General features: G+C 43.1%; 1 protein-coding gene across 5 annotated transcripts in view; it reads right to left on the bottom strand.

Moving 5' to 3' along the window:
* KTN1 (kinectin 1) overlaps nt 1-20,791 on the bottom strand; it is a 72,474-nt gene that overhangs the window by 26,659 nt on the left and 25,024 nt on the right. For all 5 annotated transcript variants that reach the window (XM_082761499.1, XM_082761502.1, XM_082761501.1 and 2 more), the window contains exons 5-21: nt 19,580-19,710; nt 17,143-17,259; nt 14,647-14,787; nt 12,681-12,787; nt 11,038-11,170; nt 9,960-10,047; nt 9,484-9,650; nt 8,979-9,047; nt 7,031-7,068; nt 6,345-6,435; nt 5,949-6,017; nt 5,165-5,202; nt 4,967-5,057; nt 2,480-2,569; nt 1,347-1,381; nt 1,118-1,208; nt 156-224 (exon numbers count right to left, since the gene is read on the bottom strand). In XM_082761499.1, the coding sequence (XP_082617625.1) occupies nt 156-224; nt 1,118-1,208; nt 1,347-1,381; nt 2,480-2,569; nt 4,967-5,057; nt 5,165-5,202; nt 5,949-6,017; nt 6,345-6,435; nt 7,031-7,068; nt 8,979-9,047; nt 9,484-9,650; nt 9,960-10,047; nt 11,038-11,170; nt 12,681-12,787; nt 14,647-14,787; nt 17,143-17,259; nt 19,580-19,710 (1,565 nt within the window). The remainder of the gene's footprint in view (nt 1-155; nt 225-1,117; nt 1,209-1,346; nt 1,382-2,479; nt 2,570-4,966; nt 5,058-5,164; nt 5,203-5,948; nt 6,018-6,344; nt 6,436-7,030; nt 7,069-8,978; nt 9,048-9,483; nt 9,651-9,959; nt 10,048-11,037; nt 11,171-12,680; nt 12,788-14,646; nt 14,788-17,142; nt 17,260-19,579; nt 19,711-20,791) is intronic.

Below are 20,791 nucleotides of genomic sequence, written 5' to 3'. Positions count from 1 at the left end.
TATCAGCTTGCAGGCCAACACTAGAGGAAAACAGGATGCTTTGCCAACAGGCTTCAAAGACATCTTCACCTTTTTCCCTTGACTTTTGCAACCACAGCAAGATCCTTTTAGATTTAAGTTTAGGTGTAATCAAAGTTTTAGATGAAAAGTATTACCTGTTCTGATAGCTGAATTTGCAGACTTTGAAGTTCTTTTCTCAAGGATGAATTTTCCGTATGCAGTGCCTTTGAAAGCAGACACACAGATAATGAACGACTCATTTATTGGGGAAAAAAGTGTTAAGCTTGACAGAAAAATAATTTTGGAGCAAGTGAAAGACTATTTGAAAGCCTGAAAGAGACCCCCCTCTGCAGCAGTTGAAGCCAAATTATTCAGTGGAATAATTATTCAATTATTCTTCAATCTATAGGAACACTTCAACCTATAGCAAGTGGAGGGAAACATCTAGATGATGTGCTCGCGTTTTTGGCTGTTTGGTAGCCTGACAGTTTGCTAGCATGCAACTTCTCCCAGGGGCCTCAGCAATGCACCTGGAATTTAGGAACACTAAGAGAAAATTGTCTTACTGTGTCCAGACAGACAGGACACAGCATTCCAGCAAAAACACTGCTGAAAACAAACAGGGATTTTTGTACTGCTTCCCAGATTTCTCATCGCTAGCTTGTTTTTTTTTTTAAAAAAACAAATAAGAGTATGGAAACACCTTCAGCATCATCCCAAATTGCCACTTGTTTACAATTCGTTTAGCACTTCAGATTATTCAGTAAAAAGATGCAATAGTCCCACAGTGCCAAGTTTTATAAATACCCCTTTTCTAAGGACAGATTTGTTACAGGTTACATCAAACCGTTCTGCAGATGCAGGGCAAAATTTATTCCAAAAGACATCAGGTAAAGACACCAGTAAAATCTACTCTAGACTAGGCAGAGACAAACACTTACTGTATACCATCAGCTTAGCTTCTGTTACCAAATAGATTTTAACCTTGTCTCCAGGATATGCCTCTCCTACTCGCAGGGAATGATCTCAGACTGCGCTATGAATGCTCAAACATGCAGATTAAGAGCTCTTGTGCAAAGTGTATTTCCCCATAAAAAGATAATATGAGGGATTTTACCTTCAGATCCTCCTCTTTATTAGCCACCTGTATGAGTCCTGCCTCAAGCAGCTCTTCAACTGTCTTGATTTTATCATCCTTCTCTCTCATGCTGAGAAATCAAAAGTGAGTATTAGGAAAACAGAGTTAACCTCTAAAGGCAGTTTAGCTATCAATAGTAACCTTGCAGCCAGCAGAGCTAGATTCCTGTTTTATCCTCTGATTCAAAAGAAAAAAAATAGTTTCTTACCTTCTCTCCATCTGCTCTATCAAGTCCTTGTTTGCCTATTAAACAAAATAGAAGGGTGATCACTAATTGGACCAATTGGTTTGGGATTTTAACAACAAAAAGAACTACAAGTATCAACTTCCCCTTAAATTTAGTTACTGAACTGCAATCCAGCAGGGAAAACAAAAGGGGGGAGGATATCTTCATAGCATGGGGGTCTAATAACCAAGGTTAGAAAAGATGTCAGTCTTTCAGGAGAGGCACAGATCCAGCCCAAAACAAGCACCCAAAAGATCTACCTCCTTTAAGCATTTCCCAAAGTCACAAACTCCACTTGGGGCTCACCCAACAGAGCATTTATGACTTCTCAGAGACCAATAGCGATGCATTGCAAGAGACTACACAAGAAATGTAGACCAGCTCCCAGGAAAAAAAAAAAAAAAAATCAGCTTTCAGACATGATACTAAGCCAGCCAGTCCTAGGGGAATAAGGGCTACAAATCTGGTTATCTGCCAGAAGACAGGGAAGCACTCCAGACAGGTTACTGCAGACTGGCAGATACCAACATGGGGCTGAAAAGGAAACAAGTCTCCTGCCCTGCAAGTCTTTCTACTGTGTTTCAGGAAGCTCATTCCACAGTGGTATGAAGTCACGGGTGTTCAGGGCTCTCCCAAGCACCATGGGGAAAAAGATGGAAGACAAGGCAGGGGGGTGGAATACACCACAGTGAGTTTTCTTCCATTCCATGGGTCCATTCGTTGGTTACTACTAGTTTGAGAATTCAGTCTGGGATGGAAGAACACAGACAGTGTTAAGATCTTACTCTGGTCTCCTTACAGACCAAGAACCCTTCTTCCCAGGAGGGTTGGTTGCTCATGGGGTTTTTGTATTCCACAAAATCGACATTAAAACTGGGAGAGGCTGCAGAAAGAAGTTCTTCCTTATTTTAAGCTAGCATTCTTCAGGGGAGGGAAAAGTCCACATTTTGTTTGCTTACTCTTGACTAGATTTAGAAGACAGCCACAGCTGTCCAACGTGGACTTCCCATGCATGCCTAAAATGCAGACTTTGCACATCAACCAGCTCACCCTCTGGCCAGCTTAGCAAGAAAACATTTAAGAACTTGAAAAGAACAGAGGATATTTGATACAACCTCAGCATGCACTGGCTGCACAGGCTCAGACAGGAGAGTCTGCAGCTTCTGAACTTCAGCTTGCAGAGTTTGGTTTTGATCCTTGAGAACCTGAAATTTAAACGTATCAGTTCAGAACTGCATGCCCAAGCTACATTTTCATAATGGCAACGAGGTAATTAAATAACACAGAAGTTGTTACAGTGAGTTCTTTGGAAGCTACAAGACTACAAAGAGTCCTTTCCCCATCTTCCTTGCCTTTCTGTATTAATACTTCTGTCCTTATGTTCCCATAAGGAATTCAGCTGTTACCATCTTTATTCCCTGGCAGAGGATCAGACAGTACCAGGCGTAAGAGACAAGAGAAACTGCATTTTCCTCCTGAAGCAGCATCAGCAGCATCTCCAGATTTGATAGCTGCTTTTTATGAAGCACTCATCCAGCAAATCCAATGGTCTAGGATCACCTCCCTGGTTCTCTTCAGCTGCCTTAACATTTATGAAGCACAGCAAAGAACTGGCAGCAGAGATTTGCACAGCTCCCACACTTTGGTCTGAGCGTGAGCTCAGGAAGAGGAGCAGCTGTACCACAGCCCTTGCCTCCCTGCAGCATCCCCTCTCAGAGCAACAAATGAAGCAACCCTTAGCAAAAAGGCTGACAACTCAGATGTACAATCGCTGCTCCTGGGAAAAGGGGTTCCAGGAACCAGCATGGCTCTCTGCAGCAATTCACCCAGCGGACATCATACAACTTGCAACACTCTATGGCACCAACTGATCACTGCACAAGGTGCCAGAAGGAAAATCAGCCTCTAGTACACAAAACACCGGAGAGGTCGTGCCATTTAATATCACCGGTCAGTGCTCTCATCAGGAGCCTTCTTGTGAAGAATTCATTCAGCCTGCAGTAAAGCCCTCTGCTCACAAGAGGAAACGCTCAGACCCAAAGCCTTACAAGGACAACACATGCAGGAAGGGACAGCAAAGGTGAGGATTAACAAATTGCTGTTTTGAGCTCATTTTTTCCCCTCTTGTGTATGTGGAAAGAAAGGAACACTTGCTCAGGTAGAAGCATCCAGGGCAGACTTCTGTTTGGGATCAAAGACAGGGAGAAGAGATTAGAAGTGCACAGAACATCCACGCTGAGTACACTATAGGTTTCCAGAGTATCCTAACAACAACCATCTGCACCCAGGTCCCTGCTCACTTCCTAAGAAGTGACCAAATTTCTGCCAGCTGATTTTTGGCCATTACAGAGCACCAAGCTCATTTCAGCACATAACCACCCACAACACCTCTCAGGTCTTTTTCCACGAGGAAAGTTCAGGTTATTCCTCATCATATTTGTTTTCAGCACTTTGCCTGCCATTTTGAAACACTGCACCACCTTGAAAGCCCCCTGCAACTCCTGGGAGTCACACAAGGTAATCAAACATTATTAATAAACCTGCCACTTCTTCCTACTCCCCTTTCTCGATTGCTTACACATCCAGCACACATCTCCCTGAAGGTTCAGATGATAGTTTTATTGTGAAAACCAGCCATCTGAAGTCCTATTTTGTTACCTATTCTTTGACCAGATATGAACTGTGGGAACAGTTTCCCCTCTTACTCTCTGACAACCTAGAGAAACTACACGCCTTGCAAGGGACTCGCATCAAAACATCTTCCAAAATGCAACTTCGATATGTGAACCAAGTTCACTACTTGCCTGCTAACAGCTTCAAAGACCTCTAGGAGATCCATGAGGCACGACTTCTAGAGAAGCCTTGGCCCCTATCATCACCAGCAAACCTCCCAACATGGTATGAGATTCAGACAGTGACCTTTTTCACCAAAAGCAGCAGAAAAACAGCGCTGCCTGACGTGGGTTTTAAAGGAGTTAAGACAACTGAGGCACCAACTTTCACAGAAGGTGGATCTAAAGCTAAAGTTCAGAAGAAAAAGCCTAAGGTGGCAGAGAGCAAGGAAGAGTTAAGTTGATCTTTGTGTACACCGCTTAGGAACAAGTAGCAGCTCTGCTTTGCAGACCCCAGATGGCAGAACTAAAAGCTTTGGCAATTTAGCTGCTACCTTATGAGAAACAATTTGGAAACCGGCAGGAGGAAAATAAGCATTTTTACACCTACCTTGACGGGAAAAAAATTACAAAAAAAAAAGATCTGACAGCACGAAAACCCAAGCAATAAAAGCTCCCACCAAGGACTTGGAAGTTGCATTAGGGGGTAGAATGCAGAAAAAATGCAATAGTTTTTATTGAACGTTTTTAAGACCTCACTTCACAACTACATTTGACTTGAATTACGTCTCTCACTCAGCTGCACAGTCTGTTGCTACTACTCTGATATCCCACAGTGCTCCTGCCATGTAAAAAGAACGCTGTAACACAGCTTAACACCTGAAAGTCAGCTCTGTGTCACAAATCAACATCGTATGAACTGCTTCACAACCTCACAAGTCTGGAAAACTTGCTGTCAATAAGCACAAGGGTAGTTACTCTGCATCTTACCTTGAATTCTTCTTTTGTGTTTGCAGTCTGCGCAAGTTCTTCTCGAAGCTGCTCTTCAAGAGTTCTTATTTTGTCATCTTTGATGTGAATGCTGAGACACAGCAGAACAGTTAAATACGTCTTAGAGAAAGCATCAATTCAAAAGAACATAAAAAACTGATAAAAATTGTTTATCAAATGCCAGAGCCATTTATTTACCTTTTCTGCATCCTTTCTAGCTCATGTGCAGCAGCAGCCTAGATATAAAGAGGATTAACACAGACTTAGGATACATCACATGATTCAATCAACCTTTCATTCCACAGTATTAAAAAGCTAGAACAAGTCATTTGGCCTCTCAGCACATGACTCACCAGCAAGTGAAAGGGGTAAGCTTGTCGTTACGCACTTTTACACCACCAATACATACCAGGCAAGCATGCAATTATGAGAGGGGAGAAGATCTGGAAAGGATTCGTTTAACAGCCAGGATTTTCTCTAATTAAACACAACATTTCCACCCCCGTAATGCACAGGCCACATAGCTGGGGAAAGGCATTTTGTTTGGTTCTAAAAACGCTTGTTGTCAGGGAAGGTTTGCATTGTGTAGTCTTGGTTTTTGCTTTTTCAGATGGATGCTTACGAGCCCTTCGTGCAATTGCCAGGTCTGTATAATCAACCACAGTTGTCTCTGCTCCTGTGCAACATCCTGCACTTTGCACCCTGCAAATCTTGATAAACCTAACGAGCAAAATGCTTCCCTAACTTGGCTGTCCAAGCACGAAACAGATGTAGCTGGTGAAGAAGGGAGGACAAGAAGCATGCCTCTGACCAGCTACACAAACTCCAGGAAATCACATTAACCCTATTCTGTAACTTCACACCCTTAATGGGCTTAAGCACAGCTCACTCAGAACAGCAGATCTGCCCTTGCTTTTATGACAAAGTAGACAGCGGGAAGAGACTTAAATGAAGTCTTTAATGAATCAAGCAGCTATTTTACCTGCTCATTTGTCAGAGCCTGTAACTTCTGTACTTCTGATTTCAAGGACAGGTTCATGTTCTGCAATACCTGAAGGAAGAAAGGAAGGAAGAAGAAACACTTGCATTTTTCATACAGATGGTCTTTCAAGCATGCCCACTCTTCAGTGCAAAATATCCCTGGTTGCTTTTTGTGATAGTCTAGAGGTAATAACAAGGAAAAGCCTCAACCTTTGTTAAGAATGACTTTCCAGCATCATGCATTGGTCTTGCCTGGAAGAGCAAAGATCAGCAGACTTGCAGCCAAAGGAGCTGGTTCTAGATCCAGACAGCAGCAGCCTCGCAGGCTTCATTTCATATGCACATCCAGCGAGCCTGTCCCTCTACCAGCTGGCATTTACACATTCTTTTATTATACCTTGAGCTCTTCCTCCTTGCTGGTTAAATTGGCGTGTTCGTTGCCTAATGAGTCCTCCATCTGCTTTAGCTGTTTGTCCTTTTCTGCAATCCTGCACAAATGAGAAGTGATGACTTATCAGTACTAAAAGGCCTTGGATGGAAGCTCCGCGTGAAGCATCAGGCTAAACACAAAGTACACGCTGGCCCTCCGGTCCAGCTCCTGCTCTCATTCCTGCTGACTGTATACTTTTGGTCCAAAAGCTTTTCCATGCTTTTTAAATGCCTTTTGCTTGCCAAAAATTTATGGGATGTTCTCTAGCTCCGAAACACAGCTACCCCATCTCCCAAAGGGAGAAATCTCCTGGCACAGCAACACAGCCCGAACACAAACGTTCTCATGGTCACGCACATTCCTGCTCACTGCAGATCCCTGCACACAGGCAGCAGCAAACAAGAAGAGTCGCTGCTTTCCATGCAGCAGGGACACGTACAATGGGCTACAATTCAGAAGCCAGACAGAGAAGGGAAATCCGCAGGAAGCGTTTTCCCAGCTCCTAAGTGAATCTTGCAGCTAGAAAGTTAGAAGCACAGACAACAACATTTCCTTGGCCAGTCCCTCCCGTATGCACTGAGCACACTCTGAAAAGGTGGTGTGTGTTAGAAGCCAGTGACACCTTCCAAATACCAGGGGAAATGAATGCTCACACTTTGTGGAGTTCTTCTGCCAGGACTGAAGCTGAGGTCTGCAGAAGGAAAAGAAAAAAAAAGCAACTGAGTAAAGCAAGTCAAAGAATCATCTTTTTCAGTGAGCCAGGAATAGCATTTTTTAAGATTTGCCTTGTTATTTTAAACTGGCACAGGCAGATTTCAAGTATTTCCTGGCTAAGGAACACTGGAAGAATCTCAGCACATATTAACATCCCTTCCTTTTCTGCTTAAGGCAACATAAGAGAAAGATGAACTATCCTATTTGCCATTTTGCTCTTCAGCAGAATCAAAGCAGTACTTGTCTCCCAAGGACTAAATGCTCTATGGGACACTGCTGTCAAACCACTCAAAGAACTAAGAGCAAAAAACCCTGCACAGTGCATCAAGACTTGTGTTAGGAACAAAAACAGCAGCATAAGAACAGCAAGTGGCATCTTTTCCTCTCTGGTAAGAGCCTAATTCCTATATGGTCACACACACATGGGCACAGTGGTCTGGACAAACCCTCCACTGGATCTGCACTCCAGAACAGGGCAGGAGAGAGCTGGCACACAGGTTATTAGGAGGCATCTAAGAACCTCTGCAGGCTGCCTCATGCCCAATTTGGTAGCAGCTACAGCAGAACTTCATCTTCTTTGTGCTTCAAACAACTGCTTATCCCTACCCAGCCTCACCTCTGTCCAAAATCCCTGGATCTCACAGAGCTTGTCCCCGTGGCACCCTACAGCACTGGGATTCCTGCACTGCCTCATCCAGCTTGTGCCACAGAACAGCAACAGGCACAGTCAGAAGGGAACAAATAGTTCCAGTCCCAGATCTGTCTCCTGAATGACCTAAACTATTTCATCAGCCCTCACATCCACAGAAGTATCCAGTCCGTCCCCGTTTCCCCAGAGTGGGATTTTCACACACACTGCCCATGGGAGAAAAATAGCTCTGCGTTTTCACAGCCAGACAGGCTACCAGGGGAAAGGCTTGTTCTTCCTTGGGTAACCCAGACCAAAAAAAATAGTGAAGTTTCCCTAGGGATTCATTTTCAAAATCCTTTAAAAGGACTGGGATAAGGGGACTAGGTCAAGAAGAAACCGTAAATCCAGAGTGCCTCTTTCTTCACTACTGTCCCAACTCAAAAGGTTAAAACCAAGCTCTTCAAACAAAGCCTAATGACACATTTTCAGCCTGATGTTGAATTTATTCAAACTACATCAAGCGTATCTGTAATTAAAAAGTCAGCACCCGACTGCATATGAACAGGGAGCTTATGACTGTGTCCAGTTGTGCCCACAGGAGTTAAGAGTTTTTCTGAGCTGATTTCTGTGATGTAGCTCAACATGGAACTCAACTTCAGAGACTCAGACACACTCTCTGAAGTTTTACACACTTATAACAATATTTTCTTAAAGAAATCAGGAAAAATAAAATTTTAGAGATTAAAGTGAGAAATAAGAGGCTTTGTGCACTGTGTGGGGTTTTTTGTCCTTGTTTGTTTTCTGTCACCACTGGAACCAGCACTGGACTGAACAAAGCTTTATCTAATAGCTGCCACAAGTCACTACTTCTCCACCTGATGCACAAGGGAAAGGCATTATCAGGTGGTTCACACAAGGAGTGCAAAAAGACCAAAGTACCACATGAGACAGAATACATATACATGCAAAGCTATGGAGAAAAAAAAAACACATTTAAAATGGTATTCCACCCTTGATTATAAATGAAAGCTGTGGCAGGAGGAGATAGGTGGATTTTTTTCCACTCCAGAAAGACAGCAGAAGCTTAAGTTTTAAGCCAGGTTAAGAAGCACTACAAAAAGAGGATGCTAACAAGTCTTCACTTTCATCATTACACATCTCGCATCCAACTACAAAGAAAAAAAGTCTGCCTTTTTACAGAAAGTTTACAATTCAAGACTACAAAAGAAAGGGAAGAGTCCAAGAACAAGCTGTACCTGGGCAGCCATTTGTGAATGAAGCTTCTGAAGCTGAGCGTTCAAAGCATCTTTCTGATCCATCAGTTCCTTGTAAGAAAGCACAAGAAAAAAAAAAAGCAGGTTGAGATCTGCAGCTAGTCAATTTTGCTAGCATTAGCTCCTAGCTGTGATTATGTTAGTAAGAACAGTTCAACATTTAAATGTCACATTCCTTGGAGATGCTATTTTTCTCCCCCACTAGGATCAAGTGGTTTGCAGGGAAGAGTAGCAGCCTGCTGTGTGTCACAAGGATTCCCTGCCACCACACACCCACTGGTTTCCCTAAAGCAAAGGCTACATCTCAGGTCCAAGATGACCCCAGACCTTCTCACAGCACTCCACGCAAGTTCTCATTTCGTGAGCTGCTAGATGACAGACTGGCACACAGGCCTCATTCTTTATTCAGTGGGAAAGCTTTGTGAAAACTTGAAATGCTGCTTTGACAGACACAAAGGGGGGGAAAAATAAGATCTGTGAGCACTACCTGCACCCGCATTTGCATGGAGTCCTCCTTAGTAGCTCTCTTTTGCTCATTCTCCATCAGCTGCAACATCCTCTGCTCCAGCTGCTGTTTTGACACCATTGTATCAGTAAGTTTACTGTGCAAGCTCTGGATTTCATTGTCTTTGGCCACAAGCTTATTCTGCACATCTGCAGCAGAAACATCAGGGTTTTAATTCAGAAGTAAATATTTGAACTCTGGGGGAAATAACTTTTACTGCCAACAGGGAAGCTGATTAGAAGCCTCGTTCCAGCAAGCCAAAGTTCTGCTCGTCAGCATTTAACTAACTTGTATCACAGCACACTATTTCCCCAAGGTGCTGAAGCAGTACTGGCTTCACTTGAGCTTTATTCAAGCCATTTACTCAACAATGCCTTATAAAAAAAAAAAACCAACACACAAATGGCAACAGCAAGATCACTGCAGTTAACATTATCTGGGAATTGTTTCATACATGCCTTGTTGTGCTGCTTCATGTTCTGCTGTTCTTTTCCTGAGATAAGCCTGGATTTCTTCCCATCTTCTTTCTGCTTCCTGCTGCTGGACCTTTATATTGAAGACAGAGTTGATGAAAAGAAGCCTAACCTTTAATTTATTTTTGAAATATTCAGAGTTCGTCACTTCAGTGCTATTCCCAAAACATATGGCAAGGAAGAAAAGTTGTTCCTTGTTTCCATTAGAGCACATCAGAGAGACTGAGTGCCCTGTAATCCTCCTCCTAGGACAGTTTATCCTATTAATTTGAAAGGCAAATTGTGAACAGGATTTCATCATGGGCTTTTAACAGGATGACTTCTGTAATATGAAAGTGTAGCATTTTTGCTCTGCAAGTTCAGAATTAACACTAGAAGCCAGACTAGCTACGTATCACACAAATCCACATCTTTTAATTAAAAGATGTCTCAGCCACAGATACCAATTCTTCACCTGCAAGGGCAGGTGAGGCCGATAGAACTTCTGGTGACCAAGATTTAATTGCAGATACAAAAAGAAGTAATGAGCTCTGAATCAGCATTCTCAACTGAAGAAGCCATATTTTTCTTCTGAAAAGAAAAGAAGCATGAATACAAAGAGACCTTTTCTTCCAAAGAAAATGAAGAAGATACATCAAAACATTGGCAGACTGGTTTTTGAAGTCTTTAGAAATACATTTCTTTAAAAATTTAGAAGTTCATTGAAGCCAAAGTACTTAGTTTCCAAAAAAAAATCTAATCTTGCTCAAATTCATACTCATAGAAAAAAAGTTCAATGCCACCAATTACACTTTGCAAATATATTTACTTGGGAGGGTAAGTTTCCCTTCATAGCTTGTAACCACTGAAAATATGTAGTACTGAATGCAAGTGTTAAGTAAGCCCACGGGATGGCTCAGCAATTATCTATTTTCAGGTACTTGTGCATAAAAAGAAAGCAGATTAAGTGACCAGGAAAACAGCTGAAGTGATTCCCACACGCCTCGCATCTGGCTCATCTCAGGACTTGGCACAGATAAACCCTCAAGCCCAACTCAGCAAGGCAGAGAAAAACCAAAGTCACCTTTAGCTGAGCGACTGCCTGCTCTGCATTCTTCTTCTGGAGCTCTTCTTGCTGCAACTTGCTGCTCTTCTCTCCCAGCTCATTCACCAGCCTGGCATAATCCTGGCGTAGTTTGTTCAGTTCAGCCGACTGCCTAAAAATAAACATTTTTACCGCTTTTTTCACCCCCCTTCCTTTCTCCAAGAAGCAGGCAATAATCACAGCTACTCAAATACCAGCATTAGGTACATATTTGCAGCCAGAGGGCTGTACTGGGTTTTAATCACACTGCTTCATCCTAGAAGGATGAGGGTCGGAAGCACCAGCTATCAGCACACACAGCAGCTACAACCCACTGAGTCAGAAACGAAGGTCAGCAAGAAGCCACAAGCAAACGTTTTAAAGGAACTGATGCAAGCTGATAAGCATAATTTGGATAGCTTTATGTAAAGAGGTTCAGCTGAAGGAAAGGTCTCACTGAAATGCATGGTCTGTTCCTTTTCCCATGAAGGATTATTGATCTATAACTTACTTAAGGCTGTTCCTTCTGGACTGCTAACTGCATGCATCTCTTTGGATTACACACCGCCTTGTAGGCTTGGCTCATTATCAACTTGTGAAGGTGTATAAGGTGTACAATGCACTCTCCCACTTTGGGAGAGATGATGTATTTGTATAGCCCAAGATAAGAGTTTTGAAAGGCTCCCCTTTGTATATAAGCAAGTAAAATGCATTTTGTTTTTATATTTGCTCAAATTAAGCATTTTTCAAGGTAATTTGGTGATCACAACGCTTCATTTCTACAAAAAGAGTACCTCTAAAACCAGGTACCCTCTCCTAGCACTTCTCACACAGGCAGGGAGCAGAACATGCCTCTACCAAGTTCTGCTCCACAATTCAGGAAGAGTTAACAGAAAGGCCCATACAGAAGCAGCATCTTGATGCAAACACCACGGCCAGAAAATGAAGTTACAGTGCCATTTCCAAGTCCTGACACTGTTTTGACACTCAAGTCCCCAAACATTACAAATCAATTATCTGAGAGCCTGTGAAGCATGGTTTTTGCTTTCTATAGGCAGGAGCCCACCAGCAGCAGTTCACCTGTCTGGCTACATCTCTTGCTGGGCACTCAGATTTATCACAACACGTTGTGAGTTTGTCCTCTGTCAGCTCAGGAAGAACCAGAGATGAAACCTTGAGATGTTTTTCTGATTTCTGTTTCTCCAAACACCAGTGGATAAATCCAGCTGTCACCCAGTCACACCATTAACTGCAGAGTGTTGTTTTGTTTTTTTTTTTCTTATTACAAAACTGATTTAAGTTCAGAGCTGCTGTCCTCCCAGGAGCCCAGCAACAGCTCCTCCCCTAAAGCTACACGGAGAAGAATAGACACCCTACAAAACAGGCTGAACACTTGTGCTAGCCTTCCTGTTGGACCTCAGCACCTGCTCTGCCTTCAAACTGATAGGAGACACTGATTAGTTTTGAAAGTCCTGGCTCGATGCAAATACAAACAGGTACCTCCCCAGTCCAAAACAGCTGTGTTTCCTAGTTTAACCACAAATTCAGAGACAGCCAAGAAAATGGAAACAGAAGGAGCAGAAGCCAGAACTCTACAGGGAAAACTTAAAAACACACAGAGCTCCAAGTAGCTGCTAACATACTTGCTCTCCATTTGATTGGTAGAAGTACTGACAGCATCTCTCAGGATACCATTTTCCTGCTTCAGGTGGCTTATTTCTGCCTCCATCTGCTCACGGAGTTGCTGGAACTAAAGGGAAGAAAGATCAATTCACTGAAGGAGAAAAAACAACTTATCACCGCAGATATAACTACACAGTACTTTAAGTAAATAACACCAAGTGTTTTTTGGGGAGAGGGACAGTTTTACCTCCTTCCACACACACCCACTCCTCAATTAAACTATGCACATCAGCCCCTCTTGCTTGAATAAAAGCAGTTTTCTTTTATACCAGTGTATCGAGACATTTGTGGTACACAAACATTACCTAGGGTACTGATTACTTGACTGTGTAACTTTAGATATTATAACTGGTTATCAGTTTCCCTTTTCCTGAGGGAAAGAAAATAAGCCCACTGTGAATTAACATTAGAAGTCAACGTCTTGAAATAAATCAGAAAAGTTTTAAATAACTAAAAATATGCAGGTTATAGCATGTGAACTACAAAAGGCAAGTCTTCAACTAATACCCTGAAGTCAAGACTGTGAAATAGATCTTTAGGCAATATGCTTCGACTGTGTTTTTCTAGCACAATTTGAGGCAGGGAGAAGCCCCAATAACCTAAAGCTGCTTCAGAATAGTTCAAACACGATTAAAAGACAGGGTACAAAGGAAAAAAGAACGGACTTTGCATATGCAGATGACAACACAGCTGGTCTTAAAACCCAACAACCTGCTCTGAAAATCTTCAAGCGCATGTAGCATGTAATACTTTGTTCTTCTACCAGTGCCAATTTGCAGATACAGCTGACATCATTTCCAAGACCTAGTTTCTTCATGACTGACTCATCAACGAGGATCTTGTACACAAAGAAGCCCAAACAAACGTTTGCATAACAACCACAGCAGGAGACAGCAGGCCCTTGTAGGGCAGCCACATCCAGTTCAGCACCAACACATGTAAAAAGCTGTCCCTTGGGCACCTACAGGCTTTTTAATGTTTGGTTTGTGGGTTTAAAAAAAAGCCACACATATACAGATGATCCCAACAGAAGCAGGGGTGCATGCCCTGCATAACTGGAAGCTTTGATAATTAAGGTTCAGCTTCTATGCAACGTTACGAAGCGGCAGCAGGGGGAGCAGAACCAGAACACCAATCCCTCTGCACGTCCTTCTCCAGCTCTGAATGCTGCAGGCACATTTACAGAAGTCACACCTTGGTGCCCAGACCTCCTTCAAACAGTATCTGCTCTGGAGATTGTGGTTCTGCTCCAAAACTGCAGAGATGGCACTCTCCGGGTTGCCGAGATGCAACAGAAGAAGCAGTGTTGAGGCTGGAAAGCTCACATGCTAGGCTTGACGCTGTGACATTTACGTAGAAAAAAATACTAAAATGTCATATCTAAGCTCCTGTCAGTAGGTATAGGAAGGGACATTTTTCTTAGAAAAAGAAGTCAAATTTTTTAATCCCCTGAAAAACTCTGGTGAGGTTACTCTGTTATAATGCAACTTCAGGAGAGGGTAACAAGGGTCTAAAACCAAGAAGAATGCAAGAGCGTGCCCTGCAAATATTTTCAGCAAAGCACTTTCCCAATCAATGGTATTTCTTGTATATTGACTTGTCTAATCACTCTGTACTACGATTTTAAAGTAAGATTTATCAGCTGCTATACGATCATCAGGATTAGTGTCTCTCTGGAGTTGAATATTTCAATGAGATTTCACACTTAATTGCTTAACATTTCAGCAGAAAGAACTGGACCAGAGACAGGCTGACTAGCAGTGGTCTTTCACAGACTATGATACAGTCACCTACAAAAAAAACCTTGTCTTTCCTTTAAGCCATGAATTTTTCTACCCTCTTGCAGGTGGGTCACACCACCAGCTAGCAGCACTCTGTGCTCAAGGCTTGGGGTAACAAGTGAAGCCAGTTTCTGGAGAAGTTTACCTTCATCTTCATCTGCTGGGATTCTTGGTAGCTAACGTGGATTTTACTCTGAAACGTGCCGTGCTCCTTTTCCAGCGTGTTGATGCGTTCCCTCATTTTTGCTGTAAGCAAGCCGTTCCTCTCCTTTTCTGCAACCAGCTCCTTGGGTGGGAAATCAAAGGAAAAGGGTAAGAAGTCACCTACTCCAACAGACACGATGTTTTATGTTTAGAAATGTATCAAGTATACAAACCACAGTCAGCATCATTTAATCTGAAATTACAGCATTACCCCTGACAAAGCTTTCAGTACCTTCATGAGGATTTCAGGTCAGCATAATTTTACATAAAAAGAGGTTTGCCATTTTAAACAGCAGTCTTCTGTTGTCTTATATCTACTGAGTTTGGCGACTTTATACATGCAGAGTCCTAAGAATTAAAGCCAGAGATACTACACAGAGCAAACCTTAGATTTTCCTCCCAAGTACAGCAAAATGGAACAAGTCAGATAAACTGCAGTGAAACTACAAAGCATTTCAGAGCACGATTGCTTTGTAGCAGGTTGAAAGGCAACGTTGGAAACAGTTTTGCCAGAGGAGAGGGGCTATTAGTGCCCAGCAATAACCAAACAGAAGTCCTGAATCCCACCAGCATGACGCCACATTACAGCTTTCAAAATGAAAACACACATTTCTATTTGGATTAATCATTTATTAGCCAGGAATTCAACCTGGACACCTGAGAAGCCCATAGAGCTGCTGCTCTGTGATGTAAGTGCACTTGCTGTAGTAAGCAAAAACATTAAATGCAGCTTTCAGCAAGCCCCAATCACTGGATGAGGCATTTGCAGCACCTCAGTTTCAGGTGCCTCCAGCTCCACGCAGCGCCAGATGTTTTTCCAGAGGAGATTCAAAGTGCCTGCATTAGGAGTCAGCCTCTCTTCTCACAATTTTAAGCACTTAAATGATGCCTGAATACCTCCCATCTCTTCACAGCTTTTTACACATTTTTATTTAAATAAAAGCTTTTTTTTTTTTTTGGATGAACAAGCTAGATTCAGGAAGCTGTTTCTCCCAGAATGAAATAAGCAAGATGAGTTCCCATGCCCATGTTCACAGAGGTATTTGGGAATTTAAGTCACCCCAAAAGTTTCAAGTCACTTCTGAAAATACACCTTAAACAGCTTGACACAAAACCTTCTCAGATATTAGTGTCGTGGTATTTGCACCCACTAAGATGCAAGAAGAGGAAGGGCACCAGGGCATTTTCTAGCTTCCTTCTCCACCAGTTTCCACCATCCATCTACAGTCCTCAGAAATCCATGCAACCTGCCAAGGCGGTGCCAGAGATACTGCCAAGATTAGCTTTCACCTAGCTCATGTTTTGCCAAATACCACAGAAGTCAGGCACCTCTTGCTCTCATTCATCCTCTCCAGTTTTCATTTGTATCAACACCCCTCAAGAACACCTCTGCACCTTCCCCTCAAAGTCCCTCCGTAGCTTTTGAGTGTGTTCAGAGGAATGCGTTGATTAGAAAATAAAAGCTTTGTGTCACTTGAGCTGAGCTTTGTCCCTTGTTTACCCTCACGATTCAGCACTGCAGCAGCTTTGCTTTTACCTGCTTCCTCCCAGCTTCCAGGAATGCTCATTTATTTCTCCTTCTCCCTTCCCTCCCACAGCCCAAACTGCAAAAGCTAACAACGTTCCCTGCTTGCATGCAGGTCCTGCCTTGCCTTCACAAGCACCACTTTGCAGATTTTCCCCCCACACCTTCCTTCATCAGCTTCTCCCACACCCAGGCTCCTTCTCACACTCCCTCTGCTTCTCAGCCAGCTTTCCGTGCCTCGCTTCTGTCCCACAACCTTCCTGGTTCCAGTGCCAGCCAGCTTCCAGCTTACCCAAAACACAAGGATCTTTACCCCAACAAGTCTGATTTACTCCAACATCTGCACAGCTATCTCATTCTACACTAACTACTTCCCTTTGAAGCCTTCATAATCAAAATAAAGTTTCATAAACTGGTCTGGACAGTGGTGCATCTGTAAATATGTCTAAAATTAGCAGAGCTGCAACTCTGCTAAGCAGAATTTCAACTTTATGCAGCTTCTTTCATGAAGAAACTGATGAGTATTGTGCCTAGAAACACACAAGCATGCAAATACTAGAACACATACCGAATTAAAAACTGCACTGCAAAGGGGTGGTTTCTATTTGTGTCCACAAAACCATGTTATGCTCACGAAGGGAGCGTTTGCTTTTAGTAATCTTTTGAGAAGGAAAATAATCTCAGTTTAAAAGTCTCTGTGTATGACCTATCTGGAAAAAACTACTGGAAAACAACTCTGCCTAAATACATTAACAGCATCATAAAAACAAACAGTCTTGGTAAGTTTTCCCAATATAAGAGATTTTACCTTTTAATATTTAAACTCAGCAAGCCAGCATCTGCCTGCTGCTCATTCTCCAAGCCCCTGCTCCTATCCCATGGCTCTGTATGCAAGAACCTCTTCACATTTACCTGGCTGAGCTGCTTGCACTGTTCCTTTGCGACGGCTGCCTCCTCCTTCACCGCAGCGAGCATTTTCTCTTTGTCTTGCAGCTGATGTATGGCTGCAGCCGACTCTGCCTTGCTAGCCTGCAGGAGAAGCACACACAAATGGTCATACATGGCAGGAGTACCTGCACAGCACCCCAGCAGGCAGCAGAACGAGCCCGAGAGGAAGAAACACCCTCTCCTGCCCCCAAAACAGTTCATCCGCACGGCATACATGGCACGGGCACCCAACCCTGCTGCTAATGGATCCTGCAGCACCGATTTCATGAGACCAGGAAATGCATTTGCCACTGCACTGAAACCAATTAAGAGGATAAATGGGCTCTTAAGGTGCTTCCGCGTTGGAAGACAGCCGCTTTGGTGGCACTGGGGAAAACAAAGAAGAGCCATTAAGAGAAATAAAGGAGAACACCACCGAGATGCTGAATCATTCAATAATTGAGCTTGGAAAGGACTTCGAAAATCACCTGGTCCAACCCACGCTTAAAGCAGATATAATCCAACTGGATTAGGACTACAAACAATCTCCTGAAGCCTCACTACAAAGGGAAGAGGGAACGTTGATCTGCTCTCCTTCCTCTTAGCAGGAGAGCCTCCAGCTGATGTGATCACATCTCTGCTGGGGAGAACTGCAGTGAGTTTAGAGATGCTGCAGGAAACCAAAGCAGGGGAACGATCCCTGCAGCCCTGCCATTTATTCCCCACCCTGAAAATGGACTGACTGCCAAGGGGAGCAAACCCAAGTGTTTGCACTCAGACTCCACTCAAAGTCTGGTCATGGAAGAAGCAGAGAGGAGCCTCGGTGCCACAAACCCACCCTGAATTTAATCGGAAGCTCTCCTTTAACGGCACTGTTTCTGCTGTGTACTTGTGGTGGAAGGGAAAGGTTAAATAAATACTGAGAAAATTATTTTATCCAAGCTCAGTTCATGAACTAGTCAAGTGTTTTTCTCAGTATACAGGGAAAACTCTGAATTTAGCCTTCTTTCCACGAAGTCTGAGGGGTCAGGCAATAACCTAGATAGGAGGTACCTGAAACTGTGCACTGCAAAAACCTTCTGCACTGCATACATACACAAAACACACTGAAAATACCTTGCATGAGCCAGAGAGAGGAAAATATTCACATTTTCACCTACAGAAATTAACGTTTATTGGTTTTATACAAAACAAGGAACCCACTTGGGTCATAAAGGTTTAGCTTTAACACCAAACCTTTCTTTAAAGGAAATAAAAGCAGCAAGCAAGCTGTCTGCTTTTCCGAATAAAACAGGTGATTCCACTACAAGCAGATTTTCAGACAAGCAATGAAAACAGGGGCCTAGAGAAACTGTGAAATATCCATCCCTGAACGTTTCCAGGACCCAGCTGGACAAACCTCTGAAAAACTTGGTAAGAACACAGCGCTGATCTTGTTTTGAATGGGAGGTTGGACAGATTACATGAGATTACATTCCTAAATTCCCTTCCAACCTGAGTTACTCCGTGATATGCTACTGCATTGCCTTAATTGAACTGACACATCCAGTTCTGCATTTCTCTCCTGGCACCACGTCTACAGAAGAACAGAAGTGCAAGGCCAAGTGTGACAAACGGGATGTTACAAGCACAGTGACAATGCAGGAACGTGTCATGGAAGAGAGGAGTAGATATATGCAAGGTATTGGTGGTCACTGTTCTCTTCTGTCTTGATAGATACAAAGATTATGAAAGCCAAAAAATAAAGAACCACCAAGTACTGCAACAGGTTGCCCAGAGAAGTTGTTCAATCCCAGTCCTTGAGGATTTAAGGGTAGGCTGGATAAAGCCCTGAGCAGCCCAGGCTGACCTTGGGGATGGCCCTGCTTTGAGCAGAAGGCTGGACTGCAGACCTAGCGAGGTCCCTTCTAATCTGAAGCATCCTAAAATCCTATGAAAAACATCCAGAGTCAGAGTACTAGAATATATAAGCTTACAAGATGAAATCCTACAAAACACAAAATTAGCTGGTACAATGCCCAGTCACACTTTTTTTTCCCCCTTAATTTCTACTATAGTTTATCCTGTTTACACATTTGGGAAAGATTTCTCGTAAAGTCACCAGATAGCCTTTCCCAATGTCAGTACACTGGAGTGAGCAGCAACAGCAGCCCTATGCTATCTACCCTACACTTCATGGCTGTGCCTACCCTTTAGGAGCAGCCAGAAGCCACCAGCCTGGCTAGGCAGCCCACGGGATGGCAGCATGCAGCTATCCCACAACTGCTTTCCACCTGCAAAGCGAGCTCAGACCAACTGGAAAACAATTTCCAATGACAATACAGAAGTCACAATGAAATCACCAATACAGCTAATTTCACAGCATCTCTCCAATTTCTGAGCATTTCACAGCTTTCTCCCCCCCACGCCCAGGGACATTCACCTTTTGTAAGACATCGTGAATCGCACCGGACTTCTCCTTCAACACCTCTACTACACAACGGGCCTCGTCTTCAGTGAAGATCATGTTCTTCATGGCCATTACGAAGTCTTTAAATTTCACTTCAGCATTTTCTGCAACACAGACGGGAGGATATGTTTACTTTGGACTCCGCAGCGAATTATTTATTTTGCCTTGAAACAGCATGTGATGGGGTATCATTACGCATTATATTTAATTTCAGTCTGAAATGCCAAGAAGCAAAAGGTCACGAGCATTCAGCAAAAACAACATCTCCCATTTAAATCTGATAACAATCTGCCAGCTGACAGTTTTGGGAAAAGAATCCCTCCGCTTTGTTTGTTCAGTTGGTAACATTTATAGTGTCACTACCAGGAAGACAAAGCATAACACAGATTTTGGGGGGGAAAAAAATAGCACGAATGTGAGAACTTGTAGAGTTCTTCCCAGTGTATTATGACAGTAATTCAAACTGAGCTCCCAATTGAGAGGGCAGCCTGGCTCCAAAAGCAACGTGCAGATGACAGCGTAATGAATTTAAGAAGCGGCATATTTCTGATTACAATGCATGGAAACCAGAGAAATATCCCGTCGGTCTAAGTTTGGAAATGAACTTGTGCAGCAGCAGACAAGCCAGTAAGATCCATCTTAATCGCAGATTCCAGAAGTGTTTAAAAAGACACAAGCAGGCAAGCGTATTTCAAATCAGTTACGCTCTTCCAGAAACAAAAATCATTTTTCAGTAACAAGGAGGATGCACACACAGAAGTCTTTAGGTGGCCCCCTAACTTAAGGAAATGGAAGTACAAGACTGAGGCACCCAGGATCTCTCAAATGTTCACTGTTGCATCAAAGTCTGTCAAGGGATCGGCAGGAAAAAATAGCACCAGAAAAAGCCTACAAATAGTGCTTGGTTCAGAGAACATCCCACAGAGCACGGAGAAGGGTCCAGCTTCCTCACCACAGGTACTGCTAAATGTGCCACTGAAACCAAGCCACAAGGCAAACCCAAACCTCTCCAGAGATTAAAACATGAATGAAAAAAAAAAAAAAAAATCAGGAAACAAAATACTGATGATACAAAGCCCCTAAGAGAAATTGTTGAGCATAAACTATTGAACAGCAGTCCAGAGAGGTGGGGAGAAGCCCTGAGGAATTCTAGCACATCTTCTCCTAGTCGTAAATCCAACTTAG

Source organism: Aythya marila (genome assembly GCF_965140915.1).
Source record: "Aythya marila genome assembly, chromosome: 5".
Taxonomy (NCBI): domain Eukaryota; kingdom Metazoa; phylum Chordata; class Aves; order Anseriformes; family Anatidae; genus Aythya; species Aythya marila.
This window is presented reverse-complemented; position numbering and strand designations above follow the sequence as displayed.